At 30.5% G+C, this 16,302-nt stretch overlaps 1 protein-coding gene across 1 annotated transcript in view; it reads left to right on the top strand.

The window, feature by feature from the left end:
• LOC126887478 (ADP-ribosylation factor-like protein 5A) overlaps positions 1-16,302 on the top strand; it is a 63,105-nt gene that overhangs the window by 31,757 nt on the left and 15,046 nt on the right. Inside the window, exon 3 of the mRNA XM_050655034.1 lies at positions 1,550-1,785. Coding sequence (XP_050510991.1) covers positions 1,550-1,785 — 236 coding nt within the window. The remainder of the gene's footprint in view (positions 1-1,549; positions 1,786-16,302) is intronic.

The following is a 16,302-nucleotide window of genomic DNA, read 5'->3' on the forward strand; positions in this document are numbered from 1 at the left end:
TTAATCACTACCGAAACTCATTAACCACACATAAGGCATATTTTTGTTTTTGAACGCAAAAGTTAGTTTTTTATTGTTCAATTGGCAACTAATACAACCAATATATCTATAACGTAATGAGTTGTTATCTCATTGTTTTATCGGTTAGTTTATTTTTAATAACAAGTTTTTTTTAAGAAACAAATATTGGTTTAAAGTACACAGTGATTCCATATAAGTTTGGTTGTATGTACCGGGTGTCCCAATAAGAATGGCTCTCGGCCATATCTCAGGAACCGTTTATAGTACAGCTTTGAGAGAAAAATATTTATAACAAAAGTTGCCTCGGGAAAAGCCTGGAAATTATTTTCATAATTGTAGGTCCACCGCTAGAGGGCGTAATTGAATATCAAAATTTAAAAAATCAAAATTTTACAAAATTTACCCAATGAAATTGTACTAGAAATCCAATCATCGTATTCTTCATAAAATGCTGCGCATATTTGATTTCACAAATTTAAGTCTACCTCTGCAAATAAGAGGTGGGGGTGAGTGGGAACCTTCTTATGAAAAATATCCGGTAATGCTAAATCGAATTTTGCATACTTGGTCTTGTTGAAAACAGTTCGTTTTCGCCAATGTAAGAGTCTTATTTTCGAAATAAGTAATGTGCAAGCTAGGAAGCGTTATTTAATTATTTCCAGAAATCTAGTTTTCTTTGGAAAATATTAAATACAAGTATGCATTTTTAATTCTGTATTACAAAATTAGACCAAATTAACAACATAATACCGAAAACTGCATGTCGATACCTTTTTTCTATCTCGAGATATCTTAAGGAACGTGTAAATTTTAAACAACTGTTATAGAAAAAAGGTATCGACATGCGGTTTTCGGTATTATGTTGCTAATTTGGTCTAATTTTGTAATGCATGATTAAAAATACATACCTGTATTTAATATTTTCCAAAGAAAACTAGATATCTGAAAATAATTAAATAACGCCTCCTAGCTTGCATATTACTTATTAGGCTATTTCGAAAATAAGAAGTAGTAAAATTCTCACTGGTATGGAGATGTAAACATTAAGGCACGTATTCACTATGTTCGCGCACCTCTTGCGTTCCGCGAGCCCTGCAACTATATATAGTTACTATGGAACGCTTAGATAAATTTTGAAGATTTTTACCGCATTTGAAAAAGCAGTTTTTCAGTTTCAGAATAATGCGTTTAAAGTTTTGACAACTGCATGTTCATCTTCTTATTTGTCTGCCAAATACTAAAGTGATGCACATTGGAATGTTGTTTGAACTGCGGAGTAATCTACAATAGAGAAGGCGAACAGTTGTTTATGTTTCTCAAGCGTGCTGACGCGGAACCGCGCCTGGGATATTCAACACTCTGTATCTCTGGTAATTTTACTCCGAACTGTCTGAAATTTTCAGAGAGTATCCTTGAAATTATGCACTTTTATATGAAATAATAAAAAAATAAATATTTCAAGCCATACCTCTCTTAACATTAAAAATAATATAAAATGTATTATTTTACAAAAATTTTTTTATTGCAGTTCGTTATAGTGGTAGTCGATTCAACAGACAAAGAACGGTTGTCGGTGATAAGAGAAGAATTGTACAAAATGTTAGCTAATGAAGAATTATCTAAAGCAGGTGTTTTAGTCTATGCCAATAAACAGGACGTTAAAGGTTCAATGTCGGCGTCGGAGATTTCGAAAGAATTAGATTTGACCTCCATCAAGCAACAACAATGGCATATACAATCGTGTTGCGCTTTAACCGGAGCAGGGTAAGTCAAATATTAGTATAACTGATATAAAAGATACGGTTTTTTTATTTATAACTTTACTATTAAAAGGCCTGGTCTCAATCATAAATATCTTTTGTTTTTAAGATAATTAGTATAATTTTAATTCTGTCATTATAAATCAGGACTAATCCGTAAAAAAACGTGTATTTTGGATGTGAGAGGTGGCATTCGGATTTTTGCAGATAAAGTTAGGTGACATCTTCAGTAATAATAATGACTTATGCTCCTTCTCAAATATGTCCGGAACATTAATAAAAAAAAATAAAATATTTAAAAATTTCGGAAAACATCGATTTTTTTCTGCTTTCTTTGCTTATAACTTTAAAACGGTTCGTTTTGGAACAAAATCGTACAGAAATAAAATAAAGATAATTGAATTTTGTATGATATACGACTGGTCAAAAATGTCTTAAGATATTACCTTTTCTGCAATATAGCAATAAATACAAAATAAGGGGGCAAAATACGCCTGTTGTTATTCAATGTTTCTTAACCACTTTGGTGGCACTTAGAACCTTAACAATTCCCTTAGAAAATTCTTATAACTTACTTAAATGGTCTACCAAATTTCATTAAAATCGACCTAATAGATTTTGCATAATAAATTTGCAATGTAAATGTTTTTAAAAAAGTTCAAATTTTTTAAAATCTTTCTGAACAAAAAGTAGACCATTTAGAAGTTGGCTAATTTTTTTACATATAAAGAGATGCTCTACCTATCTAATACACTTTACAGAATTAAAATCGGAATATTTAAGGGGCCTCAGCAATGTTTTAAAATTATAAACAATTTTATGGCTTATAAAGAAATAGCTTTGTTTAATAATAAAAAAAATATTTTTTAGCAATGCAAATAATTAAAACCGGTATAATTTGACTTAAACTTTCAAATGCTGTCAGCAGAATTGCTATTTTATTTTTTAATCAAAAGTTATTCTCGTTCAAAAATTGCAATTTTTCGATTTTTTGAATGTTTCAAAAAATGAAAACTATGCATCCTACGAAAAAACTTGTAAGAACATTTTTTACTTAAAATTACCCAAGAAATACAAAAAAATGTTTTATTTTGCGAAAAATCGATGTTATGTAATTCCTCAAGTTCTTTGTTTACAACAATCTTATCGACATCCGGATCAACTGTTACCCAAAAAAATTCGTGTTGTACGGGTCAAAATATATAAAAAAAACTTGGGTAAGTCCATCTAAATAAAGAAGCCCGTAGCACCCCCTCCTGGAGACAGCACTAATTTGTTTATAAGCCAAAAAATTGTTTATAATTTTAAAACATTGCTGAGGCTGCTTAAATAATCCGATTTCAATTCTGTAAAGTGTATTAGATAGGTGTAGTGCTTCTTTATATGTAAAAAAATTGACAAATCTTTGTATGTTCTAGTTTTTGTTGTGCAATATTTTAAAAAATTTTAATTTTTGAAAAAAAGTTTATATTGCAAAATTATTATGCAAAATCTAGTAAGTCAATTTTAATGAAATTTGGTGGACGGTTTTAGCACATTACAAAAATTTTCTAAGCGAATTAGGAAGGTTCCAAGTGTAACCTAAGTGATGGAAAAACATTGAATAAGGACATGCTTGTTTTGCCCCCTTATTTTATATTTATTGCTATTTTGCAGCAAGAGTGTTAAATTAAGACATTTTTAACCAATCGTATCTGATAGAAAATTTAATTATCTTTGTTTTATTCCTGTACGACTTTGTTCCAAAATGAATCGTTTTAAAGTTATAAGCAAAGAAAGTAGAAAAAAATTTTTTGAAATTTTTAAATATTTTATTTTTTTTATTAATGTTTCGTTCATATTTGAGAAGGAGCATAAGTCAATTATTATTAACACATTCACGGTCATGACTGCATAAGAAGTCATTTACTCCATAAGAATACGTGTATAAAATGACAGCGTGTCCGTGAATGTGTTAACGAAGTTATTACCTAACTTTATCCGCAAAAATCCGAATGCCACCTCTCACATCCACCTAAAAACAGATCCTTCCTGGTCTATTAATGTTCTAAATTACCCACCAAAGGGTACCCCCCTTAGGATGGACAAAAGGCACGCATTTCCAGAATTAATTTTTTTTTTATTTTTTACGTTCTATGTGATTAAAAAATAAGGTTCAGCGCAATTTTAACCCTCCACCTCCTTTCCCTTCCCCCCACTATCAAAAACGTTTTTTTTTTTTCGTTTTTATTTTTTGAAGTTACACTTCTTTAGGCGCGATTTCATTGAGGGTGAAATTTTGTTAATCTGCGCGCATGCGCAGACAGGCAGTATGGAGTTAGTTACTAAATGTTTTAATTTATGTATGTATCAGTCCAGAAAAGGTGTGGAAAGAATATATTAGTGTTTTTAAATATATTTTTCTACAAACGTGTTAAAAATGCAATTTTTAGCACTCCATAGGAGCGTTAAAAATGTTACTTTAAGGCACTAGTGCTTTAAAATTTTTAAGACACTGCAGTTAAAAGTGAATTGTCAAATTGTGAAACGTCAAAATATTTATATTTCATTTATTAACATTAATATTAATAATACAAGTTGCGCAATTTGAAAAAGGTGGTTTAAAAGGTTTTTTATTATAATTTTGTGTCTTTGGATTTGTCTTCCTTGGGCGTAAAATAATAAAACACCTATTTTTATATTTCACTTGTCACCGTGATATGTAAATATGTATGTATATCAGACACTTCAATAGTATGCGCCTTGATGGCCTTGTTGGTAGAGCATTGGACCAGAGATTGAGAATTCGCGAGGTTGCGGGTTCAATTCCCGGACGATTCATACTTTTTTCTTTTTTTTTAATATTTGACATTGTTAAGTTTTGGTTAATTTTTGGTAATTATTGTTAATTTTTTTTATTGTAACTGTTAAGTAGGTATATTTATTTCGTTGAAATTATATTATAATAGAAGTATAACTTCTTACGTGCGTACAAAGTACACACACATTCTTTTTTTTTAGGTGGGATGCAATTAATTTTAAAATTTCAAAAAATTAACACGCATAGTTAAGGCTTTTACAAAACATGTTTATTTTTTATAGACCCGTAGGTTGAGTGTACAGAACCTCAAAATGTATATTTATTTTTTTTTATTTTTGAAAAATGCGTGTAACTTTTTTAGAGCTGGCAGCATGTCTAACTTCTTTTTGTATTTTGTGTATTTTATCAAAAACTATATACCTAATTTTTTTCAAATGTTTCTGTAAGGTGTGCCATCTTGAAAAATCCTAAAAACTGGTTTTTTAGCGGGTATTTGGCGATTTTATAGATTTCGAAATAGACCAAATGAAAAATTTTTTTATAAGTGATATATAATTTAAAGTATCTCAGTCCTTTGGGAAATTCAAAAATTGGAGAAACACGTTCAAACCCTCAAAAAGGACCCCCCACGGTTTTGGTAGGTTTTAACGAGTTTCTCCCATTTTTGAATGTCCCAAAGGACTGAGATACTTTAAATTGTATATAATTTATAAAAAAAAATTCTTGATTTGGTCTATTTCGAAGTCTATAAAATTGGGAAAATCCCCAAACACCCCCTAAAAACCAGTGTTTCGGATTTTTCAAGATGGCGCCCTTTACAGAAAAATCTGAAAAAATAGGAATATAGTTTTTGATAAAATACACAAAATACAAAAAAATTAAACAAGCAGTCATCTCAAAAAAAGTAATGTGTATAATAATACCCATTAGTAGAAACGTGGGTATGTGTCAAATAAAACCACACAGCATATCTATTTAAATTATTAAGGCACATTTCATGCTAGTAAATTATTATTTTAGTATCATTTGTGTAATAAGGTACTATTTACTTCATTAATAGACATACAGTAGTTACTCGTTAACTGTTTAGCTGATAAGAATAAGTTGTTAATTCGTTATTCTATACACGTTTGAAGCATAATATTGATAACAGATACCGAGTGCTTGCATATACACAGGCTTTATACAGAAATTAGAAAACATATTACAAACTATACACATATAGTGAATACAAATAATTTTTGTTTTCTGAAATGACGAATCATCCTATATCAGGACAATTCAAGTGCTCACACTGCCCAAAAACAACAGAGTTTTTGGAGCTTCAAAACATCGGATTGTTAAAAACCATTTATTTTTTTATTTATTTATGTAAATACAAATGACCTGGCCTCTTGAGACTAATCCAGGTCGTTTCCTGATGGGATTACAATAGTTGATACATATAATTTTTATTTGAGCAATTTTTTAATTTAATTTAACTAATTAATAATGGCCCTACTAACTCTGAAAATTATAAATTATAAATAATTCTAATAAACAATTTTAATAAACAATCCTAAACAATTTTAATAATAAAAATATAATTTTTAATTTATTTTTTTTATTTTAAATTTTATTTTTTTTTTTTTTTTTGTGAAAATAATTTTTATAGTGCTTCCAGTTCTCATTCTCAGATGAGAAATTACTAACTAAATTACTAAATTACACTATTAATCTAAAAATATTCAGAAATAATTGTAAGTGTAGATCTATTTGACTTGTATAATATTCCCAATGGTATTTCGGTGAGCCTCAGACCCTTAGCCGAAAATATCCATTGAATTTTTTATTTTGGATTTATTTTATTTTATATTTAATATTAATTTTTTTTATTATGTAAATATTTATTTAATTAGGTTAAATATTTATTTTAATCCATATTTTTATATATAATTTTAATTTTTTTATTTTCTAATTTCTTATTCAATTTCAAAAGGTTGGATATTTACTTGATTTCTTCTTCGTCTGATATTATATAATTCTAATTGTTTCTTTGATATTACGTCTGCTAAATTATTTAATGTATTATAAAATTCTTCATTTTGTATTATGTTTTCAATATTTATGCCAACCAGGGCTCTTCTCATTCTTTGTAATTCTTGTGTATTTGTTTGGCTTTCGCAATTAAATAATATGTGTTCTGGTGTGCCTATTTCTCCACATTCACAGTATTCATCATCTTTTAAATTAAATCTATGCAGGTATGTAGGGTACAGACCGTGCCCTGTAAGGAAATATATTAATCCTTTTTTTGGGTTAAAATAATGTGGTATATTACTTAAATTTGGAATAAAATGATAGAGACGTCTTGCTTTAGGGGAATTATCCCATTCCTTTGCCATTTTCTATATACTATTTCTTCTAATTCTCTTTTTGTTCTTATTTCCATTCCCAATAATTGTATTATTTTTTCATAATTTTCTTTTCTTTGCCAATATCTACATGCACGTTTTTGTGCTTCCAAGTGCATGGACATTACACCAGTCAAGACTGTTAAAGCTGTTGTTAAAAACCATTCACCGTATAGCCCCGGCCTAAGTCCCAACGACTTCTTCACGTTCCCAAAGATCAAGAATTCAATGCGTGAGCAGCGATTCCAGTCGCCAGAAGAAGTCATCGATGTCTTTAAAACGGCGATTTTACAGGTGTCAACTGAAGACTGGAATAACTGTTTTACCAATAGAGAACTTGCATAAAATTTTAAATTCGAATAAAATGTTATAAATCACAACATAATTTAAAACATGTATCAAAAATAAAAAGGTTGTTTTTGTGTTCCGTTTGGCCCCTAAAGACGATTCTAAATTAGAATTATAGCAGCTAGCCCAAAACTCGTCGCGGCGTCATATGGTTGTATGTTTACATTCTGCACCAACAAAGTAAACAAAGTTGTATATAATTTTAAATTAGCCATTATAAACGTCAGTAGAAAATACAGCTATGTGACGTCACAAGTGTTTTTGATCGTTGGAACTATTTGAAATACATAGAAAACTTGTACTTTTACAAAATGGCACTAAACAACACTTATAGTGTTTTCTTTTATTTTCCATAGTAAACTTTCTTTCCTTTCCTTCAAAACCTGTATCAAACTCCAATCTCAACAAACTGGTGTATATTATTACAATGAGATGGCCAAATACCCAAGTAGGTGGAGGCCAATAAACTAAAGAAGAAGAATATACCTAAATATAACCATAAATATAAACATAAATAAAGTACAACTATGTGACGTCACTGGTCGTTTGAACTATTTTAAATCACAGAAGATTTTAAATTTGTACTTCTAAGTTATTATGAGTTTTTGAAGCGTGAAATTTTGGAAATCTCATTTTTAAACAAAACTAAACTATGCAATAAAAAAAATGTGCATGTTCCCTATTGGTTGGGACGTATGCAAAAGTGTATCGATCTTGCTGAGATATATTTTGAAAAACAATAAAGTGCTTTCAGTCTAAGTATTTTTTGTCTTTACGGCTAGTCACTGCGAGCCGATGAGTAGAGTGGATTTGACAGTTTTCGCCAGCGCTGTTAGTGGCAGTTTTGTGCGTTGAATTTGAATAATTTTACAAGAAAAGTGTAAGTTTCAAACCGCGAGAGAGTGCTACCGACGAAACTCACAGCCAATAAAACAGAGGTAACCTCTAAATTTCACATTCTTTTTCTCAATGGCCTCTTACGTAATCAGTCATCCAGTCGCACGAACTTATATATTAAATATTATAATTATAATGAATAAAATAATAAAACATAATTACTTTTACTACTAATTCTGTGTATTCGTTCAATAATCAGGTTACAATATTTATTTCAGTTCATAACACAGGCCAACGATGAAAAAACTTTTTTGATAAGATTACCTCTATCTTATGTATTTTAGTGTGCTGAGTACGAAAATCGTATTAAAAATGCTTTATCACCTACCATTCTTTCACAATTTAACATTTAAAATTGCATAATTACCTTTGAAACCAAGATGACTACTAAGGAAAAAGAAACTTGTATTGCATTCAAAAAAGTTTTAACCAAGTTTTTAGTTAATGTGAAAGACCATAAATACGAGCCTGTAGTAGCTAATTTATTAGATAAGTTTTTTAAGATATTAGATAATATTTAAGATTTGGGATGTCCAATGTGCCTAAAAATCCACTTTTTGCATAACTATCTTGACCTTTTCCCTGAAAATCTGGGTAATGTCAGTGAAGAACAAGCCGAACGATTCCACTAGGATACCAAGGTGATAGAGAAACGAGACCAGGGACGTTGGACCACCAAGATGGTGGGTGATTACTGTTGGTCACTTAATCGGGAACAACAGAGTGCCTCGCATAGGTGAAAAAGCTACTTCAGAAGTTTTACATAAAAAAGAGAACGAAAATACAACAGCATTGACTCCTGAAATGGTTGTACAGACCTATACTATTACAAGATAAGAATTAGATAAAAGGTATAATTCCAATAATGTATCATTTTAATGTATTTCGGTATTTTGTCTTTTTCAAATTATTATAATGTAGAATAAACCAGTGTCATATTGTGGGAAAACTATAGGTGACACATAAAATCTAATTTCAGATTATTTTTTAGCGCCCAAAAATACATAAGATTCACATAAAATGTTTTGTGTTTGAATATCTATTTTTCTCGTTTTGTATATTTCACATCCACCAATTTTATCAGAAAAGTATAAGTTTCAAACCGCGAGAGAGCGCTACCGTCGAAACTTACAGCCAATATGCAAAACTAAAAAGGCAATCCTCGTATTGTAAATTGTAAGCATAACATTATCGTTTTTGTAAGTTTTCAGCAAGTGTAGCCGTTATTGATCTAAATTAAATTAAAAAAGCCAATATGCTCTCCTATGTGCGTTGAATTAAACGATATTCCACTTTCATTATCCCATAACTTTCCTCCACAAGCATTAATTCAAAAACTCATCGTTTATTTAGCAATTTAATTGCTATGCACTAGGTGATACCATCTGGCAAAAGCAGTTTTAGGTCTGGATCTCGCGTACCAAAAAAAGTTTATTAATAGCAAGCTGAAAATTTGTTAATAGCTTAACGGTGTCTAGTCGGACAAACTTTGATGTACGGGAACACTGGAAGAAGGGAAGTTTTAATTGTGGAACAGGTTACAGCTTTCGAACGTCAGACTACGAAAACGTCACATGTATTTTGTCGGACAGAATTTTTAATTGATTTGTTACCCTTTAATTAAACTCTCACACAAATATCAAACTTCTATTTACCACTAACATAATTCCTGTCATTTGACATGTTGTAGATGCTCAACATATTTGTCGGACAAACATTTTTTCATATATTATATAAAGTTTGCTATTGAATAAACTTAAAAACAACTTGCTAGTTTTCACAATCATAAACTTGTCAGGATGATACGTTCCACAATTAAAATTTCCCCTGTTCCAGTGTTCCCATACATTTAACCGTTAGCTTACCGTTAAGCTATTAATTAACAAATTTTCAGCTTGCTATTAATTAACTTTTTTGAAGTTATACTTCTTAGGTGCGATTGGGACTGAATCGTAAATGTGCGCGAATTCATCAAAATTGTTAGTGCTACGCGCAGATTCGTTATACGTTTGCTCTGATTGGGTATTCCAATGACATGTCAAAAATTATCCAATACGGCTGCTGTGATTAAAGAATGTGTTGTCGTTTTTATTATTATGGTTATGGCTGTTAAGTTATGTTTTAAAAGTTGTGAGAACCGATACAAAAGTGAGTTTATACTTGTACTGACTTTTTAATTTAAATAGTTTTTTATATATTTTTGGACTTAATAATATAAAGAAAAACAAAAGAATGTGTGTATACTTTGTACGTACGTTGGAAGTTATACTCCTATTAAAATTGTACTAATGTGTATCTAGAAAATTGCTGGGAGGCTCCGGTTTGTCAAAAAATGACGGATTAACGTTATTTATCTAGAATTTACCATTTTTAATGATTTTAAAATTTGACGAAAATACAGCAGAAACTCGAAAGGCATGAAACCCATGAAAAAATTATAGTATAAATTGTTTTTCGAAAAACGACGTTTTTTAGAGTTTATACGATTCCTCACGAGAAAATCAATTGCGGGGACGCTCCAGTTCATAAAAAATAGCGTATTAACGTTATTTTTAATTTTTGGTATTATTTTAAGTATTAAAATTAGTTTAATATTTAAATAAAAACAAAATTAAACTGTTTAAAATATATTTGTTTCGTTGAAATCATAAAAATAGAAGTAAAACTTCTTACGTGCGTACAAAGTACACACACTCTTTTTTTTGGAACGCGGGATCCAGGCCTATTTGAAAAATTGTTCATAATCATTCGCTAAATACTACTGTTATTCAACGACAAATAAATAACTAGACCGTTTCAGATGCTCCAGTTTCTTTGTATTTAAGCGGACACTACTTTTACTTTTTTAATAGGATTCCATGCCGGGGGCTATAAATAGATTAAAGTCGTTGTGGAAGGTTATCGTTATAAATGGTAACAAAACATTTTTTTCTCGACTGTGAAATATACATTGTAAAAATATTTTATAGCATTGGGTCAGTAAATGAGCGTGAAATACGGCGATACCGTGTAATTTTCTGTATCATCACCGAATTGCATGAAAATTTGGATTTAGGTTCCTCTTGCCCTCTACTAGTCCAGGACGCATCTGTTTTGAGATGGACGTTGAGAGGTGAAACAATTTTTTTTGCAGACATTGCTTGAAAATAACTCAAATAATAATATGTGAGTTATCCTCCCACTCAAAATGGTCCGGAACATTGTTTAAATAATCAAAATGTCAAAATATGAAGAAAAAATTCGATTTTTTTCTTCCTTTTTGATTATAACTTTAAAACTATTCATTTCTGAGAAAAGTTGTACTAACATAAAAGTTGCGTAATTAAATTTCCTACAATACAGAATTGGTTAAAAATTTAAAATATAGTCACCGTTGTTGCAAAATAGCAATAATTTCGAAAAAACCATACAAAAACAAGTATTAGCATTTTACGTTTTTCAACCATTTACGCTACACTTAGGACTTTCATATTTTACCCAGAAAAACTTTATGATATAGTAAAACAAAACTGTAAATTTAATTAAGATCGGTTTAATAGATTTTGCAAAATAAATTTTGCAATCCAGCTTTTGCAAAAAAAAATTCATTTTTTCAAAATGTTACAGGACTGAAAATAAAGCAGATAGCAAGTTGAAATTTTTTTTGGGTATAGAAGTGTACTGTACCTTTCATTTGCAATTTGCAAAATTAAAATCGATTAATTACCACGGCGTCAGAAAAATTTTTAAATAAACATTAATTTTTGGTGCTACGCGCAGGACAGCGGTGTTCGATTCACACAAGTTGATTTCCACCAAAATTTCTTCCAATCTTTATCTAATATATTATTTTCTTACTCTATATTTTGTTATATTTTAAAATTTTAATTCCACAAAAATCAAACTAATTTTATTATTGTTTGTGAAATATTGTTTAAACAATTGCATATGTTTAAAAATAATAAACTTTACTCTCTAAGTTAAAATATACGAACAAAGAAAGTTTTTGCTAAAAAAAGTGTTATTTCAAAAGTATGTGTTTTTATTTTGCAATAAACACATTTATTTATTTATATCGAAATGTAATAAAACTTAAAATGTATCATTCATTATCAAAGGTCATTGGAATGCCCAATCAGAGCAAACTATCCGCTGTCCTGCGAGTAGCACCAATAATTAATGTTTATTTATAAAAATTCCTGACGCCATGGTAGTTAATCGATTTTAATTTTGCAAATTGCAAATGAAATGTACAGTACACTTCTATACCCAAAAAAAAGTTCAACTTGCTATCTGCTTTATTTTCAGTCCTGTAACATTTTGAAAAAATGAATTTTTTTTGCGAAAGCTGGATTGCAAAATTTATTTTGCAAAATCTATTAAAACGATATTAATGAAATTTACAGTACTGTTTTAATGTATCATAAAGTTTTTCTGGGTGAAATATAAAGGTCCTAAGTGTAGCATAATTGTTTTTGTATGTTTTTTTTTTCGCAATTATTGCTATTTTGCAACAAGGGCGACTATTTTTTAAATTTTTAACCAACTCTATATTGTAGGAAATTTAATTACGCAACTTTTATGTCAGTACAACTTTTCTTGGAAATGAATACTTTTAAAGTTATAATCAAAAAACGAAGAAAAAAATCGAATTTTTCCTTCATTTTTTGACATTTTGATTATTAAACAATGTTTCGGACCTTTTTGAGAGGGAGGATAACTCAAATATTATTATTTGAGTTATTTTCAAGCAATTTCTGCAAAAAAATTTGAGTCAATTCTCAACGTCCAAATGTACTAATATTTTTACAGATGTGCCCTGGTCTATACTTCATTATTGGACTTGAGGCCAGGATTGCTCTTACTTGGGGGGTGAATGCCACCCCTTCTTGAGGGTAAAAACATACGTTCAAAATAAGTCCTTCTTCTTCTTGTAGTTTTCTACAGGGCCGTACCTTTCTATCAGAGTATACAGGGTGTCCCCGAAAATAGTGCGTTCCTTTAAGGCATGGATATAATACACAATTTAGAACAAAAAAGTTCTATAACATTTTTTTCTAAAGTTGACCGTTTCCAAGAAAAAAATTACATTGTTCTCCATATAAGTGAATTTTTATTTTCATAAATTTGAATGACATGGCAACATAGCCTAGACTCTAGAGCAGTGATACTCAACCTGCGGGCCGCATGCGGCCCTCTTGCGTATTTTATGTGGCCCGAAGGCTAACTTACGGGCTCTGTAAACGATCAAATTATTTTGAACTTGAGTAAGATAGTTGGTGGTGGCTTTTAGCATTTATTTGCGACATACCAAGAAAACTTGGCGAACTTAATCGTCGCTCGTTTACAAATTAAAAGGTAAACATAAAATTATTTTGCGGTTAAAGAATAAAATATTTGCTTTCGAGGACAAGCTAAAGATGTAGGTACATCGAGGAAATTAATATAAAAAATCTGTATAACTTTTCGACATTGGTAAAAGATCAACAAGATGGAATTGATGTATCTTCAGAAAACTTTGCTATTATTTCTAATTACTTAGTTTTCTTTAGCGATGAATTTCAGGAAAGATTTAATGATTTGCGTAAAATTAGGAAATATCTTCTATTAGTGGAAAATTTCTGGCACTTAGAAGTAGCCGCTACTACATAATTTGCGGCATTGGGATTTAATAGCGCAAAGTTGTCAGATGAACTAATTGATTTTAAAGATGATACAAATCTGGAGGCACTTTTTAAAGAGACGCAAATCAATATTGAAAATTCTGGAAATTAACACCGAATAACTATAAAACTCTCAAAAGTTGCGCTTACTTGCTCTTCACGTTGTTTGCTTGATCATGCCTGTGCGAATCTTCATATTCAAAAATGAAATATGCAAAAAATGTTTAAATTGCTGAATAGAGCATTGCATAACCTTTCAAATGAGCTAGCTCACGAACTTTATTCTTATTAAAAAAAATCATCGATTACGTCATCACACTGAGATGGATGACGTCACTAGTATATCATATATGTCAAAAAATGATAATTTAAAAATAAAAACTCGACATGTTTCAGGATTTTTCTTTATAGTCGCCAATTTACGAAATAACGAATTTATTCCTTTCATTTGTATCATACTGTATATTACTTCACCTAGATTGCGGCCCGCAAGCTGTGGCAATAGCTGCTATGTGGCCCAGGGAAAAAAAAGGTTGAGTATCGCTGCTCTAGAGGAACTTGCTGTGACTGTGGAAATTTAACCTAATAACCCCTTGTTTATTTACTTCGAGGTGTGATTTTTGGAGTTGTTGACATCGTAGGTACCTACCTGCAAAATAATGGATATGGGTTTGGTTGATATTTACATTATTTTACCTACCAGATGCAACTGACCTACAAACTTGCTTTTTTAATCTTTAGATTTTTGAGTTGCGCGTTGTTGCCAGACTTCAATTTGCATATCAAAATGTATTTTCATTTTTTGGTCAAACGGATCAATTTATAAAAAAATGTTATAAGACTTTTTTGCTCTACATTGTGCCTTCTTCCTACACCTTTAAGGAACGCACTATTTTCGGGGACACCCTGTATATTCGTTGCTGCAACTATACCACTCTCTTAGCTTTCTCAGCCAGGAAATTCTTCTTCTAGCTATGGATCTTTTACCTTGCATTATGAGCCTTAATGTCTCATATTTCGCACCTCTGGTAATGTTACCTAAATGTTCCAGCTTTCTTGTTTTGATGTTCTTTATCACGATTTGCGTTATTTATCATTTTGATGTTCGTAATCCTTTTGTAGCCTTCTTAACACCTCTGCATGTGTAACTCGTTGGATACATGGTATTTTCAAAATCCTTCTGTAGCACCACATCTCAACTTCTTCCATACAATAAAGTCGAGAACACGTAGCATCTTAAGGCTCTTATCCTCAGCTCCAGAGGAAGGTCTCGATTAACAAACATTTTTTTCATTTTTATAAATGATTCTGCATTGCAATTTCAATGCGTATCGTGATTTCTCTACCTTGGTCACTGTTTTTATTTATCCAGGTTCCCAGACATTTGTAGTTATTCACTCTTTCTATTTGTTTTCACTCGATATGTAGCCTTCCTACTGTATTTTGCTTAGAAATAATCATGAACTTGGTTTTCTTAACGTTCATTTTTGTAGTCCATATCTTATACCGACTTGTTGTAATCTAATTACTAATCGTTTCAATGCTTCTAGACTGGCTGCAGCAATAGCGGTGTCGTCTGCGAATCTTATGTTGTTCAAGATTTTTCCGTTTATTTATATATTATCCTGTTCTTCCTCTGATATTGCTTCCTTAAAAATAGCTTCGCTGTACAGATTAAATACCAATGGAGACAACACATAACCCTGTCTAACACCTCTTTTGATTTATGTAGTTTCTGTTTCGACATTTTCGATTTTAACCTTTGCTTTTTGATTCCAGTACAGATTGACAATAACCCTATATCTCGACTGTCCACATTCTTATTTTAAAAGTTCTACGATTTTCTGATGTCATACTCCATCAAAAGCCTTTTGATCATCTATAAAGCAGACATAGATATCCTGGTTCATATCTAGTCGTCTTTGCGCGAGAACGTTAAAAGCGAACAGAGCCTCTGAAAATAAGTTCAGAAATAGATAAACTGACTATATAATTATAAGTAACTTTTATTCTATACGGTTTTTTTAGTCAATACTTTTAACTTATTTGCGATTGAAAATGTTCATTTTTAGGCAATACTTTTAACTTATTTGCGATTGAAAATGTTCATTTTTCAACAAAAAAAAAACGGTTTTAGACGGTTTTTCGCAAATAAGTCAAAAAGTAAGTATTTTATCGCAAAAAATATTAGTAAAAATGTAGCTTATAAAAAAATTAAAAAATATGAAATCTGTAGACCCAGTAGAAGCGAAGTTGTAGCTAATGGAAAGTATGTTATTCACCAAATCCCAAATCGGATATTTCAACGTAAAGTAACAAAAGAATGAAGCACTTTTCGGGGCAAACTCATGGTTTAAAAAAAGCTTATTTTCGTTTTTGAAGATATTCTTCTTTAGCGGCGAATCGATTGAGGGTAAAATTTGATTGATCCCCGCGCATGC

This window comes from Diabrotica virgifera, chromosome 6, assembly GCF_917563875.1.
Source record: "Diabrotica virgifera virgifera chromosome 6, PGI_DIABVI_V3a".
Classification (NCBI taxonomy): domain Eukaryota; kingdom Metazoa; phylum Arthropoda; class Insecta; order Coleoptera; family Chrysomelidae; genus Diabrotica; species Diabrotica virgifera.